At 45.6% G+C, this 25,630-nt stretch overlaps 1 protein-coding gene across 1 annotated transcript in view; it reads right to left on the minus strand.

The window, feature by feature from the left end:
• The window catches only part of LOC8041029 (fatty acid synthase-like), a 198,433-nt gene that overhangs the window by 128,036 nt on the left and 44,767 nt on the right, over positions 1-25,630 (minus strand). Inside the window, 5 exon segments of the mRNA XM_040220578.3 lie at positions 1,604-1,833; positions 5,049-5,238; positions 8,217-8,444; positions 9,654-9,809; positions 18,560-18,861. Coding sequence (XP_040076512.1) covers positions 1,604-1,833; positions 5,049-5,238; positions 8,217-8,444; positions 9,654-9,809; positions 18,560-18,861 — 1,106 coding nt within the window.

Consider the following 25,630-nt stretch of genomic DNA (forward strand, 5'->3'; position numbering starts at 1 on the left):
CACTTTCACCCCGCGCGGAGGAGAAATACGCCCCGCCCCTCACTCTTGGATTTGCTCTTGGATTGACTTGGCTGAGGTGTTGAACGACGTACGCAGCGTCTCTACTTTTGGTGAGTCTTGTGTACTATCACAGCCACCACAGCCTTTTGCAGCTTCTGTGTTCTGTGGGAACTACGCGCAAAATGAACCCTGAATTGAAGCGTCAGCTTCTTGGCCACTGCGACGAACTGGGTCTTCGGCCATACGAAGATACGCCGCGGAGGACGACTGCCAGCAACGAAGACGGCGCACCGCCTGAGCCTCCCGAGCCTTCGGCGCGCTCGATAGGAAAAGCGACAGGACCGCCCCTGTCTCAGTCGTGGACGTTCGGTGCACCCGGTGCGAATCTCGAAGACCTCCGGAACGAAATGGTGAGAACATGCCTGGACACATTTGTCACTACGCGAACGCCCAATCGCCTCAAAGCAAATAGCATTCAGCTCGTCATCTTTTGGGGCGGCATGGCTACCGGAAGACTCGCTCTCACGATCACTAATCTACCAGCACTTTACAGAGCAACGGCGCCACTTTACAGAAGCTAACATCTCCAAAAAGTAAGCATTTGTATTCGCAAGTAAAAAGAAAGCACGCTCACAAAGCAAAGAGAACTCGCAACGAAAGCAGAGGGAACACCTGAAGAAAACTAAAGTAACTAATCGCGCTATGAAAGCCAAAACCCCGCGTCGCTTCCTATCACTAACATCTGCGGCAGCTGCTAAACACACACTACTTCACTTCAGGAAATCTCACTCAAGCTCCTGGGTCAACAGGAAACACTGATCTCTTCGGCGAAACGACTAGTCGAGGTAGGAGAGACAGGCGGAAGCACAGATAGCAGCGGCCATTGAAAGAATGGCGAAATTTTTGTTTGTTCTGGTATGAATCCAAACAAAAGTGACCGTCTTGTAAACCCTTTGTAAACGATAATAATAACTCATTACATGAGTTACTCTTTAAACGTAAAAATATGCTACTCAAAAGGAAATTACAACATATCACAAAGGTTTAACAACCAAGATCTAAGCTGTAAAACAATCTCTTAGCCAATGAGAAGAGTTGCTATCGCACGTCACTCCATGACGTATAATACCAACTTTGTGGCACGCGATGTAAAACGGACGAAATTGCCGCAAACTAAAATCAATCTCGCGCAATAAATATTGCTGTAAAATATTTTTTTTTCGCGGAAACCTTTTTTTGTGACATGCTTGTCCCACTTAAACTGTTTAAAAAATCTTTTTTTCTGATTTGCAGTTACCTTTTAAGGAGGAAGTTTTAGATCATTCAGAACCGCGAACCACAACTTCCTCATTTTCCCAATCTTCGGATTCAGAATTGATTCCTAATTTATAGATCTCTGTGTGTTTCTATGGAGCGCGGAGTCGAACGGAAGAGATTCGCCGTTCTGGGATAGCGAAGGAAAAAACTGAAACGGAAGTTGCCTAGATTTCCACTTTCCAAAAAGTGGGGATACCGCGAGACAAACGAATGAAACCAGGCAACCGGATGACACGGGTACGGCGGTGGGTGTGCGTTGGAGTGAGCACAGGAGAGCGGGCCCCACCTTCTCGAGGACCTCCTGCAGGGCCGGCCCAATGGGCAGCATGCAGCGGCTGTGGAAGGCCATGTTCAGGCTGTTCACCTCTCGGGCAAACACATTCTCCGCCTTGAGCTGTGCCACCAGCTCCGCCACCGCCTCGGCTGGGCCTGACACCGTCACGGAGTCCTCCGCGTTGTGGCAGGCCGGGATCACTCCGTTAGGGCAACGTTGCTTCGCCTGGTCCCAGGTCAGGCCTAGGGGATGCCGGATAAAGGTCCCTCCGGTTAGGGCAAGAGATCGCTGGCCATGCCCAGTACGGCTTCGCAGAGATTACGATCATTGGTTGGTTGAGGATACACAATGTTTATTGACAACGTTGCCTGAACATCACAACTTCCGTTTGCAAGGCACAACAACGTCAGCGCGGCATTCGGTAGTCGGGGGTAGCCCGCAATAGCCTACCGCCTATGGACCACGAAGTCAATACTAGTGTTAGGGCAGCTCACTTCTAGCGGCTACTACCGTTTGAATTTCTTCCAATTGCCAAAATGCGTCTTTTTCAGAGACGTTGCATTGCAATAGAGCAGTACCATCTTTTAGTCATTTTTGTGCAATCCATTTTACTGCAAGCCCGTTTTCACTGACATGGCGGTGCTCTCGGTTAACATTGACAAAACAGCTCCCGAGTACTTTCCTATCGCCTTCACCGAACATCGCCGCCAGTCTGCTGTAGCTCAACGTTAAGGAATTGATGGCATCAGAAGGGCTCCGCTTTCGTGTGATTTCTTGGGTTCTTAAACGTGGCTCGAGTGAATCTCTCACTGGAATTGCCTTGACATAATAACTTTTTTTTTTTAAATATAACTTGAAGCTTCTGTTTTGCTGCTGTCGTGCACGTTTCCAGCAAGTTCAGTTAATGACTTGATTAAACTATTTTGCGAAGGATTAGAATTAAATGAACCGACACGAGAAAGATGACGCGAAATACAAAAATAAATGCGATCAACTAGCCACGCTTAAGCACTGTTCAATTTGGAGCTTCACAATCCTAGGTCAACAAATGTAAAAATATTAAAATTCATTTTTCGAATTCGGAAAAACAAATTAGATGCAACGTGCTTTTTATGCAGCGTGTTTGGGGTGCAAGTATTGGGAATTATTGGGTTTTATCTGAAAACTAAGGTTCCTAAACATAGACAACATTCTCGGGGAAGAACTGGATAAATATATGCATTTTTGTCTCGTTATTATGAACCACTCAGATTATGAACGCTTTTTGAGGGAACGGAGGCGTCCATAGTAACTACTAACGAGCAGTGCTGCGCAAATATTTGAAATTTCTAATAGTAGTTTCAAATAATACACTATTCGACATTCGATTCGATATGAGCTGTGATATTAATATTTTTCGAAGTGTTGATCGCGGCGACTTAACCTCCGTTGAGTGCGCTTCACACCGAGCAAGAGTGCACTGCAGGGAAGCAATACCCATTGCATCTCCGCAGTGCACAGGTGCTCGGTGATAAGCGCACTCCACGGGGCTATTTCGCCACGATTATGAGAGAGAAAAATATAGGCAGCTATGTCTTGATAACCGAAGCTCCTCATTCGTGCTTGTTACAGCCAAGCTTATATTACTCACACGTCGCATTTATGGTATGTTATCGTTTCACCGTCCTAACGAGAACAAAAAAATTTCAGTGATTGAAGCGAAAAGTGCAGATCACGCATACAACATAGACCACATCATTCGTTTCAATAGAGCAGAAGCACGAAACAAGCATCAGAACCAGATAATTGATGATAAGGCGCCCCTGACAACAGTGCGAAACACGTAGCGCTCACCGCATACGTTTCGCGGTAAACATTGATGTTGCTTAAGCTGCCGTGGCAACGGCAGCTTGCGAGTGGGGAGTGACGTCACTAGCCGTTCACATATAAAAAGTTTTGGTGAGTGCATTTACTTTTATTGCGAAAGGATTATATGCACCAATACGCGAAAACCCGGCATCGTTGGCGGCGTGACCCAGCGATTGTTTCCGAAAATGGCCCCCGCCGAAAAGAGTGAAAACAGGTAAATAAATGCTCAGATTAACGTCGAATTTCTCATGCAGGTTCGCGTAAACAAAGTAAATTAAAAGGTTTGAAAAGAAAATTATTTACATTTTGGTCTGGCTGGGAATCGAACCCGGGCCTCCGGGGTGCGAGGCCAGCTCGCTTCCCCAACGCCATGACGGCTCCAGGATTTTGGATGATTAAAGGTGTGCCTCGTCTGTGTGTCATCGGGCACGTGACGGCGCAGACAATGGGGAGGGGGTGGCGCCTCTTTATTAGTGTATACAATGAGCGCGCTGCCTCCCGCGCGACACACACCGAATCAGCACAAAAACCTTTAATGCATGTCGAAAACATTAATCAAAAACATTTCACCAAAGCGACTGTAATGCTTTCGAATTTCCGCACGTAAGTAGTGTTAAGTGTCGTTGCCGAAATTTTTTTTTCTTTCGTGAATCATTTAGTATAGCCCTTTTGCTGTTTACGAACGTGAACTGCCGCTTGCGTCGCAAGCGACGTCCGATCGAACCGCCTTTGCAAGCCTGTCGAGCTTGCGCATGTCACCAGTGCTAGAAAGCATAAATGCTATACGGAAAACAAAGTTAGAGATTTAAAGAGTGCCTTCGGCTGTATAATATTACATGTTGAAGGAGGCAAGTTGGTTTACAAGTACTATACTCGAAACAATTTAATAAATCTCGCACTCCGTCCTTCGTTTGGCGTTCACCTGGTGAATTGGTGGTTAGACGTTTCATCTACATTTCAAGCAGCAGTATTAAAGTGGGCTGTGTTTATTCTTTTTTATAAACGGAGAGTTTTCTGGGACATCAAAGACTGAAGCACCAGCTGGTGGCGTTTGCCATAAAAAGGGTCTATAGTGCAGTGGCCAATCGTTTAATATCATAGCCTCGCTGTTCAACCACCTTCAAAGCGTGGGTTTGAGCCCCAAACGTCTTTGATATTTTTTGTTAAATTTTTTATTGAAGAAACACTATTTGGCAAGTAGAAGGCAGACTTACAAACCTCCTCGATTAGGATAGCTGCAACAATTGTGTTTTTTTTTACATATGTCACTATACATAAATATAGCTATACTAATATTAACTAAGCTTAGTAGTGGACAAGTGGAAGGATGAAAACAACCCTCAAGGGTTCCCCTGATTTTTCGTTTAGGCATGGTGCACGGTAGTGAAAGGCTCGGAGAAACTATTCGACATTCTACTAGAAAATAATCGGCCAAAACCACTTTTTGCTTCAAATTGGCTTCGAACTCAAAATCCACTATTTGCACATTACTAACGAGATATCAGTGTAATTAGACTTAAGGGAGTTTCCAGCAGCCTCGACGACACATAGAGAGCCCATGTCCAGACTGGACAACCTGGAGACAACGACCCGCGCAGAGAAGACTGACCGACGGCAGCCATGGCCCCCTTGGGCATGTTGCCCAGCTCGATGCAGCGCCCGCTCCAGTAGGCGCACAGCACCGTCTGCTCGGCCGTGAAGCCCCCGTCGGCAAAGCCGCAGCCGATCTCGCCCAACGAGTGACCCACCATGCCGTCCGGTTTCACCCCCACCATCTTCAGCATGGACACCAGCGCCACCTGCGGGGAAGCGCAACGTCACTCGTCCTGCCAACCACGCCCGAGAAGATGGAAAACAGACGTGTGCAGCTCAAAGAGGTAATCTATAATTATCGAGAGGGAAAGGTCCCACGTATTTCGGTCGCTTCGGAACTGAGGGACACATGTACCAGACTTGGACGTAGTTCAACTACTCTACTCAAACTACTGTAGTTTAACTACTTTTTCGAGTATTTTGGTAACTTTCAATTACAACTTTATTTGGGTAATTAGTAGTTTAATTTAACTACTTTTTTCAGGTAACTTCTACTCAAATTACTAACTGCTTTCCAAATTATATAGTGCTCATTTTGCCCATCACGAAAGTTTGAGCGCAGAAATGAATAAGACGCCGGCAGATAAAGTGGCATTCCCGAACAAGGGGCCCCCTTGTTCGGGAAGGCGTCCTTGGGCCAAGGTGGCGACGAGCAGCCAAAACATAACACCGGCACGCACGAACGCAGGAAGAGATGCTTAACAAGCCTTGGTCGGGTATTGACCTAATCCTGTTGGCAGGTGCCGCGTTTCCAGCTGCAACCGTGAAAGACGGGGACACTCCGAGAGTTGTTGTTGTTTTCGTGTTGTCTGTCCTTAGTGAGTACTGACTCAAGCGGTAGGTTCCTTGGGAGGCGCCACTGGAATGACCTCGCAGCTGGGCGCCTGTTCCCATGGTCGCCTTGTCGTCAGCGCATACGCCTTTGCAAAGCCGGACTCCCCCGCGCACAAACCCTGGCACGGATAATCCGCTCATGGGAGCACTTTCCCGCTTCCAGCTGCAACTGTATACGAGCGCCAATGCTTGTTCACGTAATCCTTCGCGTCCTTCCGACCGTCCATGCCTGGGAGACCTCCTCTTTGTTAAAAACTATTTACTTGTCAGGCGTGTCAGGCGCGTCAGAATGTTGTAGTCGCCGGCGAGGATTGGCAGTTACCCTTGGGAGATATTTTTGTTGGACCCGGCGTCAGCGGCGAAGTATACTTCGGTTCATCTTCTGTTAAACAAAAACAATTTTTTTTTTTTTCAGGAGCGTAGCACTAGCACTATAACGGGACGCGCAGTCGTCCGGATGATCCCATCGTCGTGGCGCGAGACTTGAACCCTTGACGGTCTGGTGCACTCGCTCAGCGTACTCTCAGAACGACGTCGGAATATAGATGAGCCTGTCATAACAATCTCAACCTGATGAAGAAAAAAGAAAAAAGGAGGAAAGTTTGTTATAAAAGACCCTCTACCCGAGGCAAACCTTACATGTTTCGTCATGGATACCTAAGATGCCGACACTCGCTTACCCGACCCTGCACAGCCTGTTTCTCAACTTCAATGCTGCCGTTCCATCCAGCACGTCGGTGGAACATTTTTTTAGCTTGGCTGGGGACGTCTTTAGAAGGAAAAAGGGAAAACTCTCCTATCAAGAACTTTGAAAGTCAATTGCTTCTGCGAGCGAATAAACTATTTTGGCGCAAACGCAAGCCATAAATAGACTGCATTAATTTTAGGCTCGCAGGGTTTTTCATTGATTAAAACTGTTCTTCATTTCGCTACCACAAAAATATAAAAAAGTAACTTCGAAAGTAACTTCAAAGTAACTCGCTACTTTTTACAGTAGTTAGTAGTTTACTCAATTACTATAACAAATGTGTAATTTCTACTCTACTCTAATTACTTTTGGCGTCAATACTCAGTAACTTAACTACCTTTTTTGAGTAATTTGTACATGTCTGACATGTACCGACATCGGTGGTTGCTGAGGGCCCATATTGGTGGCGATGCTTTAGTGTACACAAAGTGGCTACAAAACGTAACTTGCAAGCTCTGTACTTAGCGTTCTAGCTTTATTTTGCACGAAAACACTGGCATCGGGTATTGTGTAAGAATAAATAGATATGACAGGCACTCTAACAAGTCGTCGGGGTGAAGCGACCACACTTAACCTACCGTCTCCTTCCTGTCTTCACATTTCCGTCACTCTCTTTCTATTTCTTTCGGGGCCACAGATGTCGGCGCTTAGTCATGTTCTGCTCCCGTCTTTGCCCCCCTGGTGATGCTGCACTCCGGCCAGGGGTGAATTTATGGGTCGGGCTCGGGGGGCATTTTGACGTCGCAGACGGATGTGACGTTACGGGCAAGGCGTTTCCCATGTCTATCTGGTTCACCTCGAATTCGCCATTTTAAGAAAAAGAAAACACCTCTTCCCTAGAAAGTTGGAGTGTTTGTTTTTCAATAAAAAAAAAAAAAGTTGCCCTGGAGACACTTTTGTGTGCGTTTTTTTTCGTAGATGTTGAAGTTTCAAATTAAATCCGGAAGCATGACAAAAACTTATGTTAGATGTTGTAAAACGGGACAATATGAGTGCTGTAGAGCTGTTCTTCGTAACATGTTACAAGACGTTTGGTGATGTGAAACGAGTGCTGCTTATCAGCTCATGCCAGCAAGACAAAAAAGCATGCGTAAAACACTGGAACATGTGATGGGCTCCTTCAATTCACCTGCACCAGCCTGCGCCGGTCCAGGAAATTGTAAATTGAAAATCAAACGAAACCGACGTCGCCCTACTGGAGAGTGGGGCAAATTGTGAATTATAAATTTAACATCACCTTTCTTTCCCATTTTCTCAATAGCCATTCCGAATTTAGAGGTATCCCTACCGAGAAATCCGGTATAACTCTTCGCTATCCGGATTATGGAACCGGAAATCTATCTGGATTCTATCTGGATTCTATCTGGAATTTAGGTTTTCAGAAATTTTTCCTTTCTTCTCAATCTGGATTTCGGGTTTCCAGTAACAAATTTCCGGTTCCATATTCCGGATAGGGAAAGTTATACCGGATTTTTCGATAGGGATTAAATAGCACACCAGAAAGAGTACAACCTGGGCTATCCGAAAATGTGTTTTATTTTTGTCGCTATAAAAAACCCGCCCGAGCTCCCTTTCTAAACTTAGGCTCTCAACGTGACTCACCTGCACGGCGGCAATGGAGACAAAGGGCGACACTGTCGTCTGGTTGTTGGCATCGTCCCTGGTGATCAGGTCTACGAGGTCAATGCCAAAGGGTGCTAGGAGCTCGTGGGAGCGCCGGATGGAGTCGGCAAACACGTCGAACTGCATCATCTGGCGGGCCATGCCATTCCACTGGCAGCCGATCCCCGTAAAGACAAACCACAGGGGCCGCTTCTCAGACGGGGCGCGCTGTAGCGTGGGAGAAAGGAGCAAAGGTCAGGACGCACACGTAACTCGGGTGCGGTAGTGGACAGAAAATAAATGGCAAACGACAACACAAAGTGTGCTACATGCGATTGGCAGCGGTAGCTGCCGCGTTGAGGAAAAGCACGTTGAAGAAGATTGGCTTTCAGCCAGTGCGCTGTACCATATGGTTGCCATAGGTTCTTTGCTTTCAGTGGAAGTGATGTAGGAGACGTGTGTGAGGAGATGTATACTTTAATGGAAAGATTGTGCGAGATGTCGCATCTGTTGGAAGAAACGAAAACGTGCTTTTTCGGGGGCTGAAACGCTCTATAAGAACGGCGGCTCGCATGACTGCACATACGGTGGAAGAAGCGGCAGTATGCATGCAAACTATACCCTAGAGCCGCGGAGAGACGCGAGAACAGAACCTGGGCGGCGGCAGTGGGGACGCGAGGGAGCGTGTCCGGACAGAGCGACCTGGTGGGCATTTCGCTACATTAGCTGCCGGAGGGGTGGGGGAGGAAGAGAGGGCGCTGCGGGAGGGTATCTGGATGTAGCAGAACGATGGGGAGGTGAACAGCTCTCTTCCCATGATCGCGTGAATTTTCCGAAACAGCGGAGGCCTACCGGAGGGAAAGAAGGTGGGAGGGTGCAAGGAGGCTAGAGAGAGCATTGCCTTTTGTGAGGAACGATGAGGAGAGGGAGAGCAGTGCCTCTGCTATAGAGTGGGCTTTTGCGTTCATATATGAGCACGTTTTGCCAGGAAGGAGCACTAACAGCTACCACTGTAAAATAAAAGCCTCTGACGAGGCTCTTGCAGATGCGTTTCAAATGCCCCGTGGCATTCCGGCCACATGCCTAGTACATGCCACGCACATGCCCTTGCACAAGTCTTATACAGATCTTTCACGTCGCTTGCACATGCTCCGCAGAACACGCCTTGTGCACAGGCCTTCTGCAGAGGTTTCATGCGTGCCTCTATTTTTACAAAGACGCCACGTACGACGACCCAATTCCAAGGAAAAATAATTGCAGCTCGAGATTGGGCTCTATTCGCAGACACTCGACTGGTACTGGAACACACATTCGGTGCTAGCCCCAATCTCGAGGAAAATGTAATATAAACGTACGTTGAAGAACGCCGCCCTCGATGCAATAGCACTGGGGCTGTGGCGCCTGGGCCACCGAGACTGGAGGAAGGCTGGTACCCACCTCGACCGCCTTGATGGGCTCGCGAGAGCCGTTCACGGCCACCACCGTGTAGCCGCGGAACGGGAACTGGTTGACGCTGGGCTGCCCCACCCGGTTGAGCAAAGCGTAGGCTGGGTCTGGCAGGGGTCCGTCCCCCTCCAGCCGGTCCAGGGTGGCCTGCGAGATCACAGGGGTCTGCCGTGAGCATTCTCATCCATTCAAGATTCCCAGGCACCATAGTTCACAAAAATATGAAAGGTTTCGGACATTACGGCCATCGGAATGACAGACGTGGACTTCCGCGGTCTCTATCGGGCCATATCACTGGCAACACCTTTATATACACAAGGAAGCAGCACAACGATGCTCCCAAGGTCTGCTCCTAGCTCTTTCCTAGATTTATTTTACGTAAAAACATTCTGCGATTTATAAAAATAAATGAAGCTGACGAGCGCTCGAATAACTTCAATCCATCGTGGCAAAACGAATAAACCAACCTATAGTACGCTTTCTTCGGAAGGAGGGAAAATACGCAGGCGAGCGGTTAGGAAACATCATTAAAAAAAACGTGAGACTGAGACAAATAAAAAAACACTGACAGCACGACACAAAATCTGAAACGCAGCTCCGTTTATTCATATAAGGACGTCAATAAATAGCCGTTCACTCGAAAACAGAAAGAAAGGAAGAAGAAACAAACATTTCCCACGTAATGAGAAAGGTTCCCTTCCCTCTCTGGATGTACTGGTAACCAGAAGTGGCAGTCATCTAAGCCTCTCTGTTTGCATGAAGCCAACCCACACTGGCAGATACTTGGGTTTTGATTCCCGCCATGCCCTGTGTCATAAAGCGTCGGTGGCTTCTGCGCTTTTCAGGCGCGCCTTCGCCACCAGTTTCGCAAAGAAGAGCCTCCAGGAGAAAATCAAGGTCGAAACATCGAATTTACGCAAGAATGGCTACCCTCGACGGCTTATTCTTCGAATACTCGAGTACTCAAAGCATCCCAACGTAGGGCGCAGCATTCCCCACTCCGATCGTATCTGTGTTCCCTACATTAGCCGCACCAGCGAGGCCCTTTCCCGCTTCCTCGGTCGCTACAGGATGGCGGTGCCTCAAACGCCCGTGTCAACACTCGGTCATTGTCACCAGAGTGTCGAACCGAAATTTTTATTGGTTCGGTTCCGGTTTGGGTTCACGGCTTTCGGTTCGGTTCCGGTTCAGTTCCGGGGAGCAAAAAATAACGGTTCGAACCGGTTTGAACCAGTTCGAACCGGTTTGAACCGCAAAATTGGGAATATATTTTTCGCGTTGTACTGGCAATATACATTATTTACGCCGTGAAACGATTAACTATATAGTTTCTTCGATCGTCCGTGCAATTTACTTTTGTTTCTAGGTACCAAAATATTAACATTATTTAATTTCGACGCAAGAGTAGAAAAAAATCTGCATTAACATACACAACGTGTTCATACGACTCCACATCCCTTTGTTTACCAGTAACATATATTTTACCTGAATCAAAATGTTTAAGTACAAGAGCAAAGAGTTGAGCTGGTGTAAATAGATCAGCTACAATTTTAAAACCGTACTGTACTTTATTATTATTTTTTTGTGTTTAAGTAAACTTCTAAAGCTCAAGCTGATCTATTTACACGGTATAAAATGTTGTCGCAAAGTGTGGTAGGTCGCCTAGATACCCGTGATTGGTACAACTTTGTGTCGAACTTTGTGTCGCAGTGTTAAAAATGATATCGTGATTGTGTCCTTGAACTAAGGATTTGCATCACACAAAATTATGAAATAAGCACTTCGTGCTCATGCTAAATATGAAATAAGGTTCACGAAATACACTTCCCAATATATATGCATATGATGACGACACAACAGAGCTAAAAGCAATAAAATTTTCAGAATGTAACAATGCTTTCAGTCTATATTTTTATAGAAACACAGAGCGGCAATCCAAATGCCTGTTGTTCTAACCAAACATTGTTTACACTCAGCACCGCATGCATGCCACTAATCATGCAGCAAGAAGTAATCGCAATTGTTCACTCTAATCTATACGCACCTTAGCACTCAGATCGAATCTGGCCCAAAATAGCGCTTGCCCAAGTGAACATTTTCTTATGCAGAATAAGCTGGCATAGCCCGGTTGTTGAGGTTTGTTCTTGACAAGATGCCGGTCAATTTAATTTGCAAATGAGCATCACCTCTGCTAACTGATGATTTTAACTCGATAGCGTTAAGGAGCTCATGTCGCAGAAAAGCCGATGTCGGTGGCGTCACTGGAAAATCCTGATTGGTCGATAGGTTCATGACGTCAGAGCTACATACCCTCGCGCAAGAATTTCAAGCAACCCACAATGCTCACGCGAAACGTGACATCACGCGTGGAATGAGAGTGATTAAAACAGGACATGTAATGCGAATCAAAGGTCGCCGTATGTCTCGTACCCACGACCCTTTAGTTGCGAGTCAGACGCTTTTCACTAGGAACGGCGCGAGCGTCTGGCACGACGAAAACGTGCTTTTTGGTAAGAGCGTTTTTGCAAGCAAAGTAGTTTCCGGAGTCACGCTTTTTGGTCTGCACCAAAGATGTTGGGAAGAGGAACCTTTACAACACAGTATGTTTTTAAAACTCCCCCCTCCCCCCCCCCCCACACACACACGCGCACTTCTTTATACAGCGGAGCTGTTAAGGGTTAGTTTCACTAGTGTCGTGTCCGTCAGCAAACAAATGATGACACAAAACTCTGGACAGCTACCGCCATCTTCAAATGACGACGGCAACCAGAGAACCGGCTTGCCGGTTGTCTGGTTGCCGCTGTCGCGTATAGATGGCGGCAACCTCTCCAGCCTTTCCACTCTGGCTTGCCGACTTGCGGCCGGCCATTACTTCATTCCCACCATAGTACAGCATCGCTGGTCTTCCTTCTTCACCAGAGTGGAAAGGCTGAAAGCATTCCTGAGGAATTGCCTCCTTCTTTGGTGTGTGTTCATTCGACAATTTTATTTGACACTTGTTAACCGCAACCCTTCATTCCTTTTATTTTGCACCCCGTGAAGTTTAGATGGGTCATAAAACGACTTCGGGTTGGAATGTTCATGACTTTACCGAGGCGTACTGGTCCTCTGGCCCAAGTATACGTGCACAGGCCGCATCTAACTGAGAAGCTTTTTTGTCGCGGTGAAATTGCGAGGTTTAAATGAGACTATTTCTTTTAGTCTTGCCTTCCCAAAGATTGATGTCGCAATTGTAGGATCAAAACCACTCGCCTGACGACAGTCGAGCGCGGCTCATGGATTGGACAGGAGGACTGCGTGAGCACCGTACATCGGCTCGTAACAATCAATGTCTCGGCAGACACTTGGGTAGAGGCTCGTGTCCAACCACTGCGGTGATGAGAGTAACCGAACTCTAACAATTCCTGGAGCTGAGCACGCGTTTTCTTCCTTTAAAACTCCAGCTCGGGGGTATTATTAACGTTGACGGCATAAGATAGGCACCAGGCCAAGTGGCCGCTTCTGGCTCCGAGTTGAGGGGATGAACGATGCTCATATTTCTCGAATTTTTTGGCGACTGCCATTGCCTAGAAAAAATACCAAAGCCAAGTTCAAGCAGTTATTAACGTTAGGGAGTGATCCTGAGCAGTATTTAGTGATGTACAGAAATATTTTTAAAGCTCCTTTAAGCAAAGCACAAAGGGAGTCGAAACTTAAGCAATAACTTGAGAACGACGCTCGCGTGAGACTTACAGCGACTGCCAACGTTTGGCTGCCTCTCTGAGGTCACTAAAATATCCTTTTTTTGTATTCCTTCCGTACACACGTGTAGTTCTATGTAACGTCATATCAATAAGTCGCATTAGGTAATTTCAGTGCTCCTATTCTCAGGGACATCTTTCGGATGCAGTTCAGCAAAAAACAATAATAAAAAATGGGTCTTGCAACATTTTTTTTGTACTTTCAATAAATAGTGTTAAGAAATAACCCCTAACGTTGATAGCTTGCGGAAACAGCCATTAGTTTTCCCCTAATAGCAGATGTACCAAAAATAAAGGAAAGAGACAGCTGTCGATATCTCCTCAACTTGCAATTTAAACCAGCGGCCACGTGATCTGATACCGCCAGTGTTCATCACAGTCATGCTCTAGGCAGCTAGGGTTTGGAAAGCAAAAGCTTGGGCTGAGCTTCAGATATTTTTAGAGTAGGGCTATTATCATAATTATTTGACATGAGCCGTTACCCGAATGTTTGGCGGTGCTGATTGTCACGAACCCGAGCACTCGACGAGGGGTTATGAAAATCGCTTACGTCACGGTGTCATTTAACTCTCGGTGCGAAATCATGATGTTATGTCCCGTCATGCTGTCAACAATGTTAATACACCTAGTGACTTCCTCAAACGAAATCGAGTTGACGCAGTGAGTCTCGTGACGTCACGAGGTCACGTGACAACATGTATTGACACCATGACGTCACGTGACAACGTGACACATGGTTAATCATAGTGCCATGAAAACCCACAACTTACTATGCTTTTCAATTCTGTATATGACGTAGAAGGGCTAGTTGGTGATCCATGTTTGTGTGTTTTCACATACACATATATATGTGTGTTTTCTGAGAATAAACTTCAGTTGCAAGTAGCGCTCTGTGTGGTTTGTTTCTTTTACTCGTCCGTTGTTTTTAGCGCTTTTACCCTCACAAAACTGTATATGACGATTTGATCGATAGATAGAAATGCAGCCGCCAATTTTTTATTCCCATATGTTCATTTTGTGATACTAACAGAAAAGAAAAAAAATATTACCTTGAACCGTTTTGAACCGGTTACCGTTATATTTTTTTCGGTTCGGTTCCGGTTCAGTTCCAAGATGGCGGCAAAAATTTTGGTTCGGTTCAGTTCCGGTTCGGCTAAAAATAACGGTTCTGTTCCGGTTTTCGGTTCGGTTCGGTTCCGGTTCGACACCCTGATTGTCAGAGCCTCCCGAAGGATCGGCTCTTAAAAGAAAAGGCTATGGTTTGGTCTATCGTATCCCATGTAAAGATTGCCCGGCCTCATATACGTTGGCGAAAGTAAGAACTTCACAGAGAGGCTTACGCGAAACAATTACGTCTGGAAGAAGGATGTAGGGGCAAGCGTCCTAGCGCAACTCGCACAAGCAGCCGGTTGCACAGTTGACTTCGAGGGAAGCACCGTGCTGGCCTTGGAGAGAAATTAGCGAAAGCGACTCTTCGTTGAGTTTTGGCTTATCCAACGCACAAAAGCGAAAGAGAATCCTTCTTCGGGCTCCCTGCCCAGCAGCTAAGTGTCGGGACTGCGTGACGTCAGCAGAGCCTCATACATCCGTTTGTGCATTTAAGCCACGCGTGTTCTTTCCGCACTCACCCTTGAACACGGGACCGAACTGGTCTCGGAACATCGGGTGAATGTTTATTAAACTTTTGGTCACATATCCTATTTTTCGCTTACCGGAGCAAGACAGACAGACACGATCCCCACATAGACAGAATCGCCACCCAGAAACACTACCGGTTCCCAAAGACCTGGACGATAAGCTCCCTCGAGGCCGTGCGAGCCAGCCCACACATGAAATGAACCCTCCCCCCCCCCCCCCCCCCCATCATCCTTCCCTCGCTTGCCTCAAACTCCAAGGTACCGAAACAACAACAAAAACGAGGAAACAGAAAACAATCGAAGCTAGAAAAAGCCTCTGACGCGTTCCCCCAGCAACAAAGACGGTTGACTCACCCAATTACCGTGGTCGCCTGCACTCAAGGTTTCTTTTATAATCATTTTTATACGTGTCTCTTTTTTAAAACAAATTGAGGTCTCTTCCTACAAATGGGAACACAAACTACATCACCAATGTGTAAAGCCAGTTCAGAATTTGGGCACTTATTTCTCACATATTTCTCATGTTCAAGCAGGTGGTCGTTTATGCAGCGGCATGTCTGGCCCACATAGCATAAACAACAATCAAAACAAATCTTGTACACAGTCTTCTCTTCTTTTGAAAACCAATCGACGGATCTATATGTTTGTTTGCACGTTCCTGTTTCCTGTACTGGCTAAATGGTGTAAGTTCGCAAGGGCGAAAATCTGCCTTGAAAGCAACCCGTACCTCGAATCATTCCGCCAAAGCATTTACGTTTTTTGAGAACCCATAGAAATATGAAATTTTGGCTACTTGTTTCCCAGAACCAATGTCAGACCTGCTGGATGTGTCCCTTATTAGCCTGCGCAATACTGACCCGATGAAGTCATGAGCGCAGCCCGCTGCGGTCAACCTCTCCACTTCTAATAGGTAATGCACTAAAAGAGGCGTGCACTCATTGTGTTGGGATCGCACTTGGAAGACAGCTGGAGCGGTTGAGAGCAGAGGGCTATGGTCATGACAACATTGGGTCAGTTGTGCGCAGGCTGAGGGGGAAAATCTAACAGGTCTGACACTGGTTCTTGAGTTCAAAAGTTTTTTTTATAAAAACCAACATGGATTTCGACGAGGGTTGTCCACAGTAACGCAGTTGCTTGAAACGTTTCATGTTTTTTCGTGCTCGTCAAATGACAGAGGGCAAATCGACGCGACTTGTCTAGACTTACCAAAAGCATTCGATCGGGTATCTCATGAAGGACTTATAATAAAACTAACTAGTTACAGAGTTAATGAACATGTCACTCAGTGGATTAGCGCATATCTTAGAAATAGGATACAGTTTGTAGCTGATGGTGTTGCGCCAAGGGTCAGTTCTGGGACCAGTGTCATTTTTATGCTACGTCAACGATTTGGCGGAAACAGTAAGCTCCAATATTACACTTGGGTTATTCGCAGACGACTGCCTGCTCTACACTAAAGTTCGCATCCCTGTAGACCAAGAAAACTTAAACTTGTCGCTCGCCTCAGCAGATAATTTGTGTTAAAAATGGGGAATGAAACTGAACCCGGAAAAGACTGTATTTATCAGCATAACAAGCAAAAAAAAACATTCTTACTTACAATTATAAAATGGAGATGTGTCTTTAACAGTAGCTGATCATTTAAAGTACTTAGGGGTAACGATAGCCTCAGATTTAAGATGGAAACTGCACGTAGACAGTTTGTATCGTAAGGCTATTAAAAAGTTGTGGTTCTTGAAGCGCAATCTAAGGCATGCTCCGTTTAATGTAAAATTAGCCGCATACACAACCCTGGTACGACCAACTCTGGAATACGCCTGTGCTGTGTAGGATCCGTATAGGAACAACCAAATTGATAAGTTAGAAAAAATACAAAGATTGGCAGCCCGCTTTATCTGTTCGAGGTATGGTCGAACTGACTCGGTGACTTCAATGCTCAAAGAACTAAGCCTCCCTTTATTGTCAAGTCGCAGAGAAATTGCCAGACTTAAACTTCTTTTAAAGCTCTCTCGAGACGAGCTGAACATCGACACCTCCCGTTACTTGCTACCACGCTCGACTCGGCCATTGTGGGGTGTGCATTACAAGGTCTTTGAAATACAACGGGTAAACAATGACATTTTTAAGTATTCGTTTTTTGTTGGAACTGTTAAACAACGGAACGATCTACCAGAAGATACTGTAAATATAGAAACTATTGTTGATTTTGAGGAAACGCTGGAGAAGCGAAGCTGTTTGGTGCTCTGAGTGTGTCTTTTAGTTACATTTCAAACATTTTCAGAAAGCGTGTCAAAACTTGTGTGCTTGTATCCGCGTGGTTGTACTGTATACTTTCTTATACATTGTGAAATGTATTGGTATGTCATTTTCTTCCACTCCTGTAACCGCTCTGAAAAAAGGGTGAACAGTATTAATAAATAATAAAAAAAATAAAAAATAATTCCACGGGTTCTCGCCTAATTCAAATACTTTGGCGGGATGATTCGAGGTACGGGTTGTTTTCAAGGCAGATTTTCGGCCTGGAAAAATCACATTATTTAGCCAGGACAGGGAACAGGAGTGGGCAAAGAAGCATAGAGATCCGTCGATAGATTGTAGAAAGGAGGTTGTGTACAAAATTTCCTCGGATTGTGGTTTATGCTATGTGGGCCAGACATGCCTGCGTAAACGAGCGCCTGCTTGAGCATAAGAGAAATGTGAGAAATAAGTGTTCAAATTTAGAACTGGCTAAACACATTGGTGAATGTAGTTTGTGTTCCCACTTGAGAAAAGAGGCCTTAATTTTGTTCAAAGAAAGAGACACGTATAAAAGTTCAACCGTCTTTGGAGCTGGGGGAACGCGCCAGAGGCTTTCTCTTCCTTTGATTGTTTTGTCTTGCATTGTTGTTGTTGTTTTTTCAGTACCTTGGGGGTTTGCGGCAAGCGAGAGAGGTGTGGGTGGGTGTGTGTGTGTGGGGGGGGGGCGGGGGGGGGGGCTTATTTCATATGTTGGCTGGCTAGCGCGGCCTTGAGGAAACTTATCGCCCAGGCCCTTGGCAACCGGTGGTGTTTCCGGACGGCGGTGTGGTGATGGTGTCTGTCTGTCTTGCTCCGTGGGGAATGTTTCTTTCCTCCTTTCTTTCTTCGTGTTTTCGTCCGGGCAGATATTTATTGGCGATCTCCTGTGAATAATCTCAAATGCGTTTGAGAATGTGTCTTGACGTCCGTTTATATTTTCATGTGTCCCGGTCTCAGGTTTTCTTTCAATCTTATTTCTTAGTTTTTATTACACTCTCTTTCTTATTCTCTCTTGGGATTACCGATATCATCATTTATGTTTTGCCGTACTCTGTTTTCGTCTTTAGCCCCCCGGCCGAGGCGGCCCCGTCAAGCGGAACACTAGCTCTTTCGCCGAAAACACTTTCTGGCAACGCCACTGCTTTCAACTTTTCCAGATTTCCCAGGTCGGTAGACATTTTGCGTCGCAGCCCAAGACGCCCCGAAATCTCTCCCCCGAAAAGAGAACTCCGGCAAACCTCACCGTGAGCGACTCCTGGGTCCTGCCTGCGAGCAGCACCAGGCGGGGCAGCTGGGGCTTCTCCCGGGGGAGGGAGTCCACGTGGGGGCCCGGGTTGGCCTCCAGGATGGTGTGCACGTTGGCGCCTCCAAGGCCGACGGAGTTGACCCCGACCAGGCCCCCCGGGAAGGGCGTGTGGCGGTCCACCACCCGAATGCTGCCGTCGTTCAGCGACGGGATGCCCGGGTTTGGCTCGTTGAAGTGCAGGTTGCCCGGGATGATGCCGGTCTCCATGGAAAGGATCACCTTGGCCAACGAGCAGATGCCTGCGAGGGGATGTCAGGGTCACCATCATGGCACCTATAACCACCCGCTAATACGTAACACTAACTAGCAAGACTCTTATTTATACCCGTTTATAACTGATGGAAGCGATGTATGTTTTCCGTCTCTCCCTCGTGAAGAATACCGCCATGACCGTAAAGCTCTGCTCCTAGAAATCTCCGCCCTTGCTTTGAAGGGGACAGAAGTTAAACTGCTCGTTTAAGAAAAAACAAAGTAGAACGCAGTATTCGCCTCGATATCGAACTAAAGGTGGCGCTACTGCCGCGCTATCATCGTCAGCAATGTGTGGATAGGAAGATGGCTACCACATTGGCTATCTGCGGCCCCGACGGAGAACCTGCAGAATATCGCGTTTATTTCCTCGCACGGTATCATTGTGAAAGAAATTGTAACAAAAAAAGGTCCGTTACTGTTTAGTTCCCTAGTGCGATACCTAATGCACCGAGGTGGGTGTCAGTTCACCGATATCCAGCGGCCGGCGCGCTGGAGAAAGAGTGGCTTTCGAAGTTGAGATTACCGAAGGAGCCGTCAATTCACGCGATCCATGGTTTGCTCTAAACATTTCATTGCCGAAGACTTGAAACCAACGATGCATAACAACCGAGGAAAGTGGAAAAAGAAAACTGTTTTGCATAGGTGTCACGAGTGTCCCAAGGTAGAGTACGGGTAAAGTGTGCGTGTTGATCCTCGCTGCTGGGCAGTGTGATCGTCCTTACTGGGGGTTCTCCCGCTGCGGTGTTTTTGGAGAGGATGCGAATGCCACGAACATATTACTTCGTGAGAATCCGACTTTTGAAATGTTGTAGAGGTGTCACTCCTACGAGCCTATCTACACTATGATACGAGAAAAGAGACATCAGCTGCAGCGGAAGCGGTGTTGTGGGCATTACCGAAAAAAAGTAAAGTAACGAAATAAGCTACTTGTTACTTGCACATAAAAGTAACACGTTACCAACCTACGTTACCTCAAAAGAAAAGTAACGCGTTACCGTTACCGACAAAAAGTAACACACGTTAATTTCGCGTAACCTTTTTTTTTAATTATGAATTAACACGTGTTACTGTTTTGACTGGACAGCTACACATAAGCGCCCTATTTCAAGAAATATTATGTCCATGAAGAAACTCGACATGATAACTTTATCTTCTTTTTACGATTTCAGCTGAATGATCGCAAGAAAAACGCAATAAAATGCAGACAACGCCAAAAATTCACACGACTTGGCGGATAAAGGCACAAACAAAATTTAAGTGTATTTTTTTTTAAGTTTTGCGAAGAAGAACCAACGAGTAACGTAAGTACGTTAACTGTCTTGAAAAAAGTAACGAATAGGTTACTACGTTAATGGTAGCACCGTTACTTGTAACGCGTTACCGCCAACACTGAGCGAAAGTGACTCGCTCAGTGCCTGCTTGTGCGTCGTACGCACCAGATCAATTTCCTTGAGGTTGGGTCGGAAGCACGCGGTAATAAGGCTGATGGCAACTGGTCAGTCTACCGAGGGAGCAACAGGGACTATCGAGCCTAATAAATTACTTGTTTACACTCCATTAATTTTGCTTACCCTCCGCGTGACGAAGGTTTCGTGCCATGTGGTTTGTAAAAACGAATTTTCGACAGAAAATCGTGCTACATGAAAACGGCATGATTACATCTCGGCTTTTAAAACATTCAGTCGGTCGTTGACTTGGAGGAATGGATTGCCTTTGGTTTACCAGCCTGTGTTGAAACAAAAAATCAAGCGCCACAGCACCACATGCCAGAAACATAAAAGGTAACGCATCGCTTTAAGACATTATATGATCAGTAATTACATTCACATGCAATGTGTTGTTGCTAGAGATAAGTTAGGTTAAGTTACGTAAAGTTAATGCCTCTGTGGTAATTGACGACATTAGTGTGTCAGAGGTGCTTGGGAGACGAGGAAGGAAATTACACAGTTCTAGTACCATTGCAAAAAGAAGTTTGAAGGGAGTGGGACTGGTTTTCCTTTTCTCGTGTTCCCCTTCCCTCAAACCGCTTGACCACATATATCTACCTCTAACGTTTCCGACGGTTGGAGTTACAAACAGTAGTTACCCGGCAGAGCAAGTGCACGAAAGTTCATCAATTGTGTCATTGTCCGTGAGTTTCACATCCACAGTGTGGGGATCCCTGCTGAGAGCCGACGACCACAGCACGAAACTCCGCACGTGTACGCTCGTCGACTTGGTCATCGGGGCTTCAACGCTGCCCTGATTAATGTGCCCGGCATTCGCAAGTTGTTCGCCTTCGACACGGCACCGCTGTCCGCCGGCAATGTACTAGTATGCAATGGCACTGCAACTGAAACAAAACTGCATCACTACACCAACCACAATAGCAACATTATGTAAGTCTCCGGCCTCACATCCCTTGCCTTCGCGTGTGTCCACGATCATGGGACGATACAATCTTTTCGAAGAAACAAGCATTCACAACGTAAACAGCCCAGCTTAACCAAAAACAAGCCTTCATCGACGCGAGGATTCATACTTCAACGGGCGCCTTTTCGGGATCTCGGAGGCCAGACTCGTTATGCTTCCAACATCGGCCGCACGGTGGCTACTCTGTTCGATCTCGAGGCGAATAGTACTGAGTATTGTACTTCGAGCATAGAAAGATCACGTCCAAATGAGACGACAGCCCTTCCCCTCAGATGGTGCTTGCACTTGTAGTCCAGCGGGGTGTGTGGCAAGACACTACACTGTTTTCTCGTCTGCATTTTCTAGTAGCTGGTACGCGCTCCCGGCAAAGACCTACCTTCATGCCAAGGAAACAGAACTGGGACTATCGCCAACAGTCAACGAGAGCAAGCGGCGGTGGATGATGAGCGCAGTATGTCGGGGTGCCTGAGTCATCGCAGAACATCAATCTGCCCCAAGGAAAAAGTCACGGAATTATCGCACAGTGAAACCATACTTGCACTGTCAGATGTTGATAGTCGCATGAAACACGATTGGTTCAAGTGACGTTGTTGGCTACGGTACCTCCCCCTTGCGGTCAACAAAACCAAGCAGCAGTCTACGGCGGGGCGCAGTCCAGCGGGGTGTGGCGCAAGCCGTTTTCTAGTTTTCTCACCTGCATTTTCTAGGTAAGAATCTTTTCTGGTCAATCTTGCTTTCTTTCGTTTGCCGCCTCACTGGACTGCTCCCCTTTCCTGAATGCCTCTTGTTGAGTGTTTGAGCTGTTTGAAGTCAATTCCAGCAGATAGCCAAAGTCTGAAGTGTGTTGAATGTAATAATAGCTATCCTGTGGGGAAGTGTGCCGGGGTGACTAAGGCTCTGCTTAAAACCTTGACGAGAGAGGATTTAGGTACTTGGCAGTGTGCAACCTGTAAGATTCAGGAAGCTAGACAGACGACAAAGGCGGCTAGGAATTCCCAGGAGGCTAGTCGATTCAGCGTCGTGGGCGCAACTTCGGAAGAACCGAATGCTTCAGATTTATTGAAGCACATCCTTGCCATGAGCACAAAACTAACAGAAGTCTTAACCCGTATTAATAACATCAAAAACTCCATCGATGAGCAATCTGACAAACATTAGGCGGTAATTGTGAAGCTTACCAGTCCAGAAAAAACTGTGGAAGGCTTAGAACACTGGTTAGAAGTGATGGGAAAAGTGTACCACAAACTTCTGGAGAAGGTGAATGTCCAAGAAGCAGAGCTAAAGGAAATAAAAAATAAGACCACTGAGCTGAAAGGGACGATGTATAAGAAATACTTAGAAATCCAGGAGCTGAAGGCCGCAGTAGATGCGGCAGAGCAGTACTCAAGGAGAAAAAAATGTTTATATTCACGGGATCCGCAAAAAAGATAACGAGAACCTGATGGAAACTTTCCCGCAACTTTCTGCTAAACTGCAGCCACCTGCTCCGTCACATGACTGTATAGAAGCGGCACACAGATGAAGTCCAAGGGAAGGAAAAATCCCGCCCATGACTGTCCGCTTCAAAACGAGAGTGGTAAGAGACATCTGGATCTCCAAGAGAAGGGCTCTGGCAAAAAAAACGGGTATTTAATAATGAAAATTTAACAAAGTTACTTCGACAACTACTATAGAAAACGAAGTCGTGCGCCAAAGAGAAGGGCTACAAATTTGTGTGGATTACCAACGGAAAAATTGTGGTCCGGAAAGAAAATGCGGTTGCGATCAACGTGGAAAAGGAACAAGACTCCTCTAAAGTATGTTAATTATGGCTAAATCATTCCCATCATTTCAAGACTGGGACATCAACGCTCAGAGTGTGATAGAAGATGTAGAATGTTAGAATGGATCTTAACTTATTACATATAAATGTAAAAACTCTACGTAAACGCTGCGACCAATTAAATGTCTACTTAAGCAACAAATTGACGCGTCTTAATATACTTATTTTGACAGAAATCAATATAGATATAACGCGGAAGGTTTGGTGGTGTGTGTATCGAATCATCAGGTGTTCTTTGTTATCTGTGCAATATATAGACCATCCGGTGCGAATATACATTCTTTTATCGATAAATTTGACGAGCTACTCAATAAATTCCATAACAACAAATATTTAATTATGCTGGTGACTTGAACATAGATATTATGAATGCAGCCAGGTAGGTGTGTCTGAGTACCTGAATCTACTTGCAGGCTACGGGTTAGAACATGTAATTAATGATTACACTAAGAAAGAATGTTTAGGAACGCGCCTAGCGCGATCCTGCAGCGATCTTAAGTCAATTTCAGGGGTGATTAAGCAAAACGTTTCAGACCACTATTTTCTAGCTCTGACCATATTGGGAGTAAATTCTACATAATAACAGGATTGACAAAATGATAAGAGCATATAATTGGGGTTACTATTGGACTACGACCATATTACTGTTTATCAAAGGTTCAGAGACAAAATGAGGCCCATTTTTGAACAGTGTTGGAAAACAATGAAACTGAAACAAAGAAAACCAGAAAATGTATGGATAAATGATGAAATCATGACGCTATGCCATGAAAAAGATAGGTTATAGAATATATGCAAGGCAAACCCCGACAATACTCAAATGAGAGCAGGATTTCGAAAGTTACGTAATAAGGTATCCGCGAAAATAAGACTAGCAAAAACGTTTTCTTATACAAATGGATTTCAGATGCGCCAGGGAAACCTAAAGGAGACGTGGGACTTGATCAACCAAACCACCGGCTCAAAAAGGAAGCGAACAATTGATGATACAATTGCAAAGGCTTTTGGAAACGGCGACATTGTCTCATTGTGTGATTTATTTAACGATTCTTTTGCTCAAACGGTCACTGATCTAAAAAAAAATAAAGATAAGATATGAAGGGGGAGGACCAGAGGTTGCGTAGTGTGACGAACGTTTCTCTGAGAAGGAGGGTGTATAACGCACTGGGTGAGTCTATCCTACGTTATGGAATATCGTTGTACGGAATGTGTTCCAACTAGAAAATAATCAAATCGATAGTATGCTCAATAAAATTGCATGTAATATCACATATGGGCAATGTACGAAGAAGTAGAGAAAGATGAGAAAATGGATGCCGCGAGAGCTTTAACTACTGAGAGGTTGCACTGTTATGTAATTCTGGTAAAACATTACTTCAATAGTGATATTAAAATTCCTTTAACAAAAGAACGAATTCTGAGGCGAACAGAAATGTTCATTCTTCCTAGGATTTATACTAAATATGGAAAGAGTGCAAGGTCATGCTATGTTCATTTTTATTTTAATAAGTTACCAGAAGAGTTTCATAACCTAGATTCTCTAAAAAGACTAAAACAAGACCTGAGAGAATGGTGCTGTCAGTCGATGGGTGACTAAAAAGGACCAAGTTCTTCGCTTATTCTCATGTCAGGTATAATTCTCTTTGTTTGGTTTTGTTTACTTGCATGCAAGTAATGCGTGCTTTGTTATAACTGCGTAAGGAACTTGTTGGACACCAGGTCCCGCAGACAAGCATACCCATGCTTTTAAGGGCCGGTCTGTGTACTGTGTTAAAAAAGAGACAATAAATACCTGTTTATTATTTATAGATAACCCCTCGCAAAATCGAAGCAATATCCTAACGGTGTAGTGTCGTGCAAAGAATCTTGGTCATCACTTGGTCACAGTTTCAGTTATGACTCGCCAATCTCAGTTTACGACATCCATGTCACAATTAAATATTGTGCGTGAATTTTCGAATATCTGACCTTCCTTAAATTTATGATACGGTAGGTGTTGCCTATCAATATAAACCTAATGTTGGAGCAGTTTTTTTTATTTTCTTTGGGCGGGGGGGGGGGGGGGGTGATGTCTCCCGACGTTGCAAAAAAAAAACAGGACTACGAAGACACCTGTAAGAAGTAGTGTTTGCAAGTTATCTTGTTTTAACTTCCCCTGAATGGACTTCTTTCATTATTCATGGACTTATGCAGAATTAAAAGTTATTTAAGATAAGATACTGAAAAAGTTGGGGTTCCAATCCACGCTGTGAAGGTCGTTGGTCAGCGAAGCTGTGGTATCACCTCCAACAAGTGCCTACTGCACTATACAAAATGCCGCCGCCGGTCGCAGCACGCCGCCGCGGGTTGTATTGCTGTTAATTTTCCCTTTGCCGCTCCTAGTATTCACGCTGCTCCTCGGGAGTCCTAACTATGCGTGGCCTTTTCCTCGCGGTGCTGCAGCAACAATGAAATCAGTTGCTAGACTCCGTTTCATCTTAAGTTTAAGTGCAGCGGATGTTGCGAGCCATCGGAGCCAATGG

The sequence above is a fragment of the Ixodes scapularis genome, unplaced genomic scaffold (assembly GCF_016920785.2).
Source record: "Ixodes scapularis isolate PalLabHiFi unplaced genomic scaffold, ASM1692078v2 PGA_scaffold6__148_contigs__length_123643588, whole genome shotgun sequence".
NCBI lineage: Eukaryota > Metazoa > Arthropoda > Arachnida > Ixodida > Ixodidae > Ixodes > Ixodes scapularis.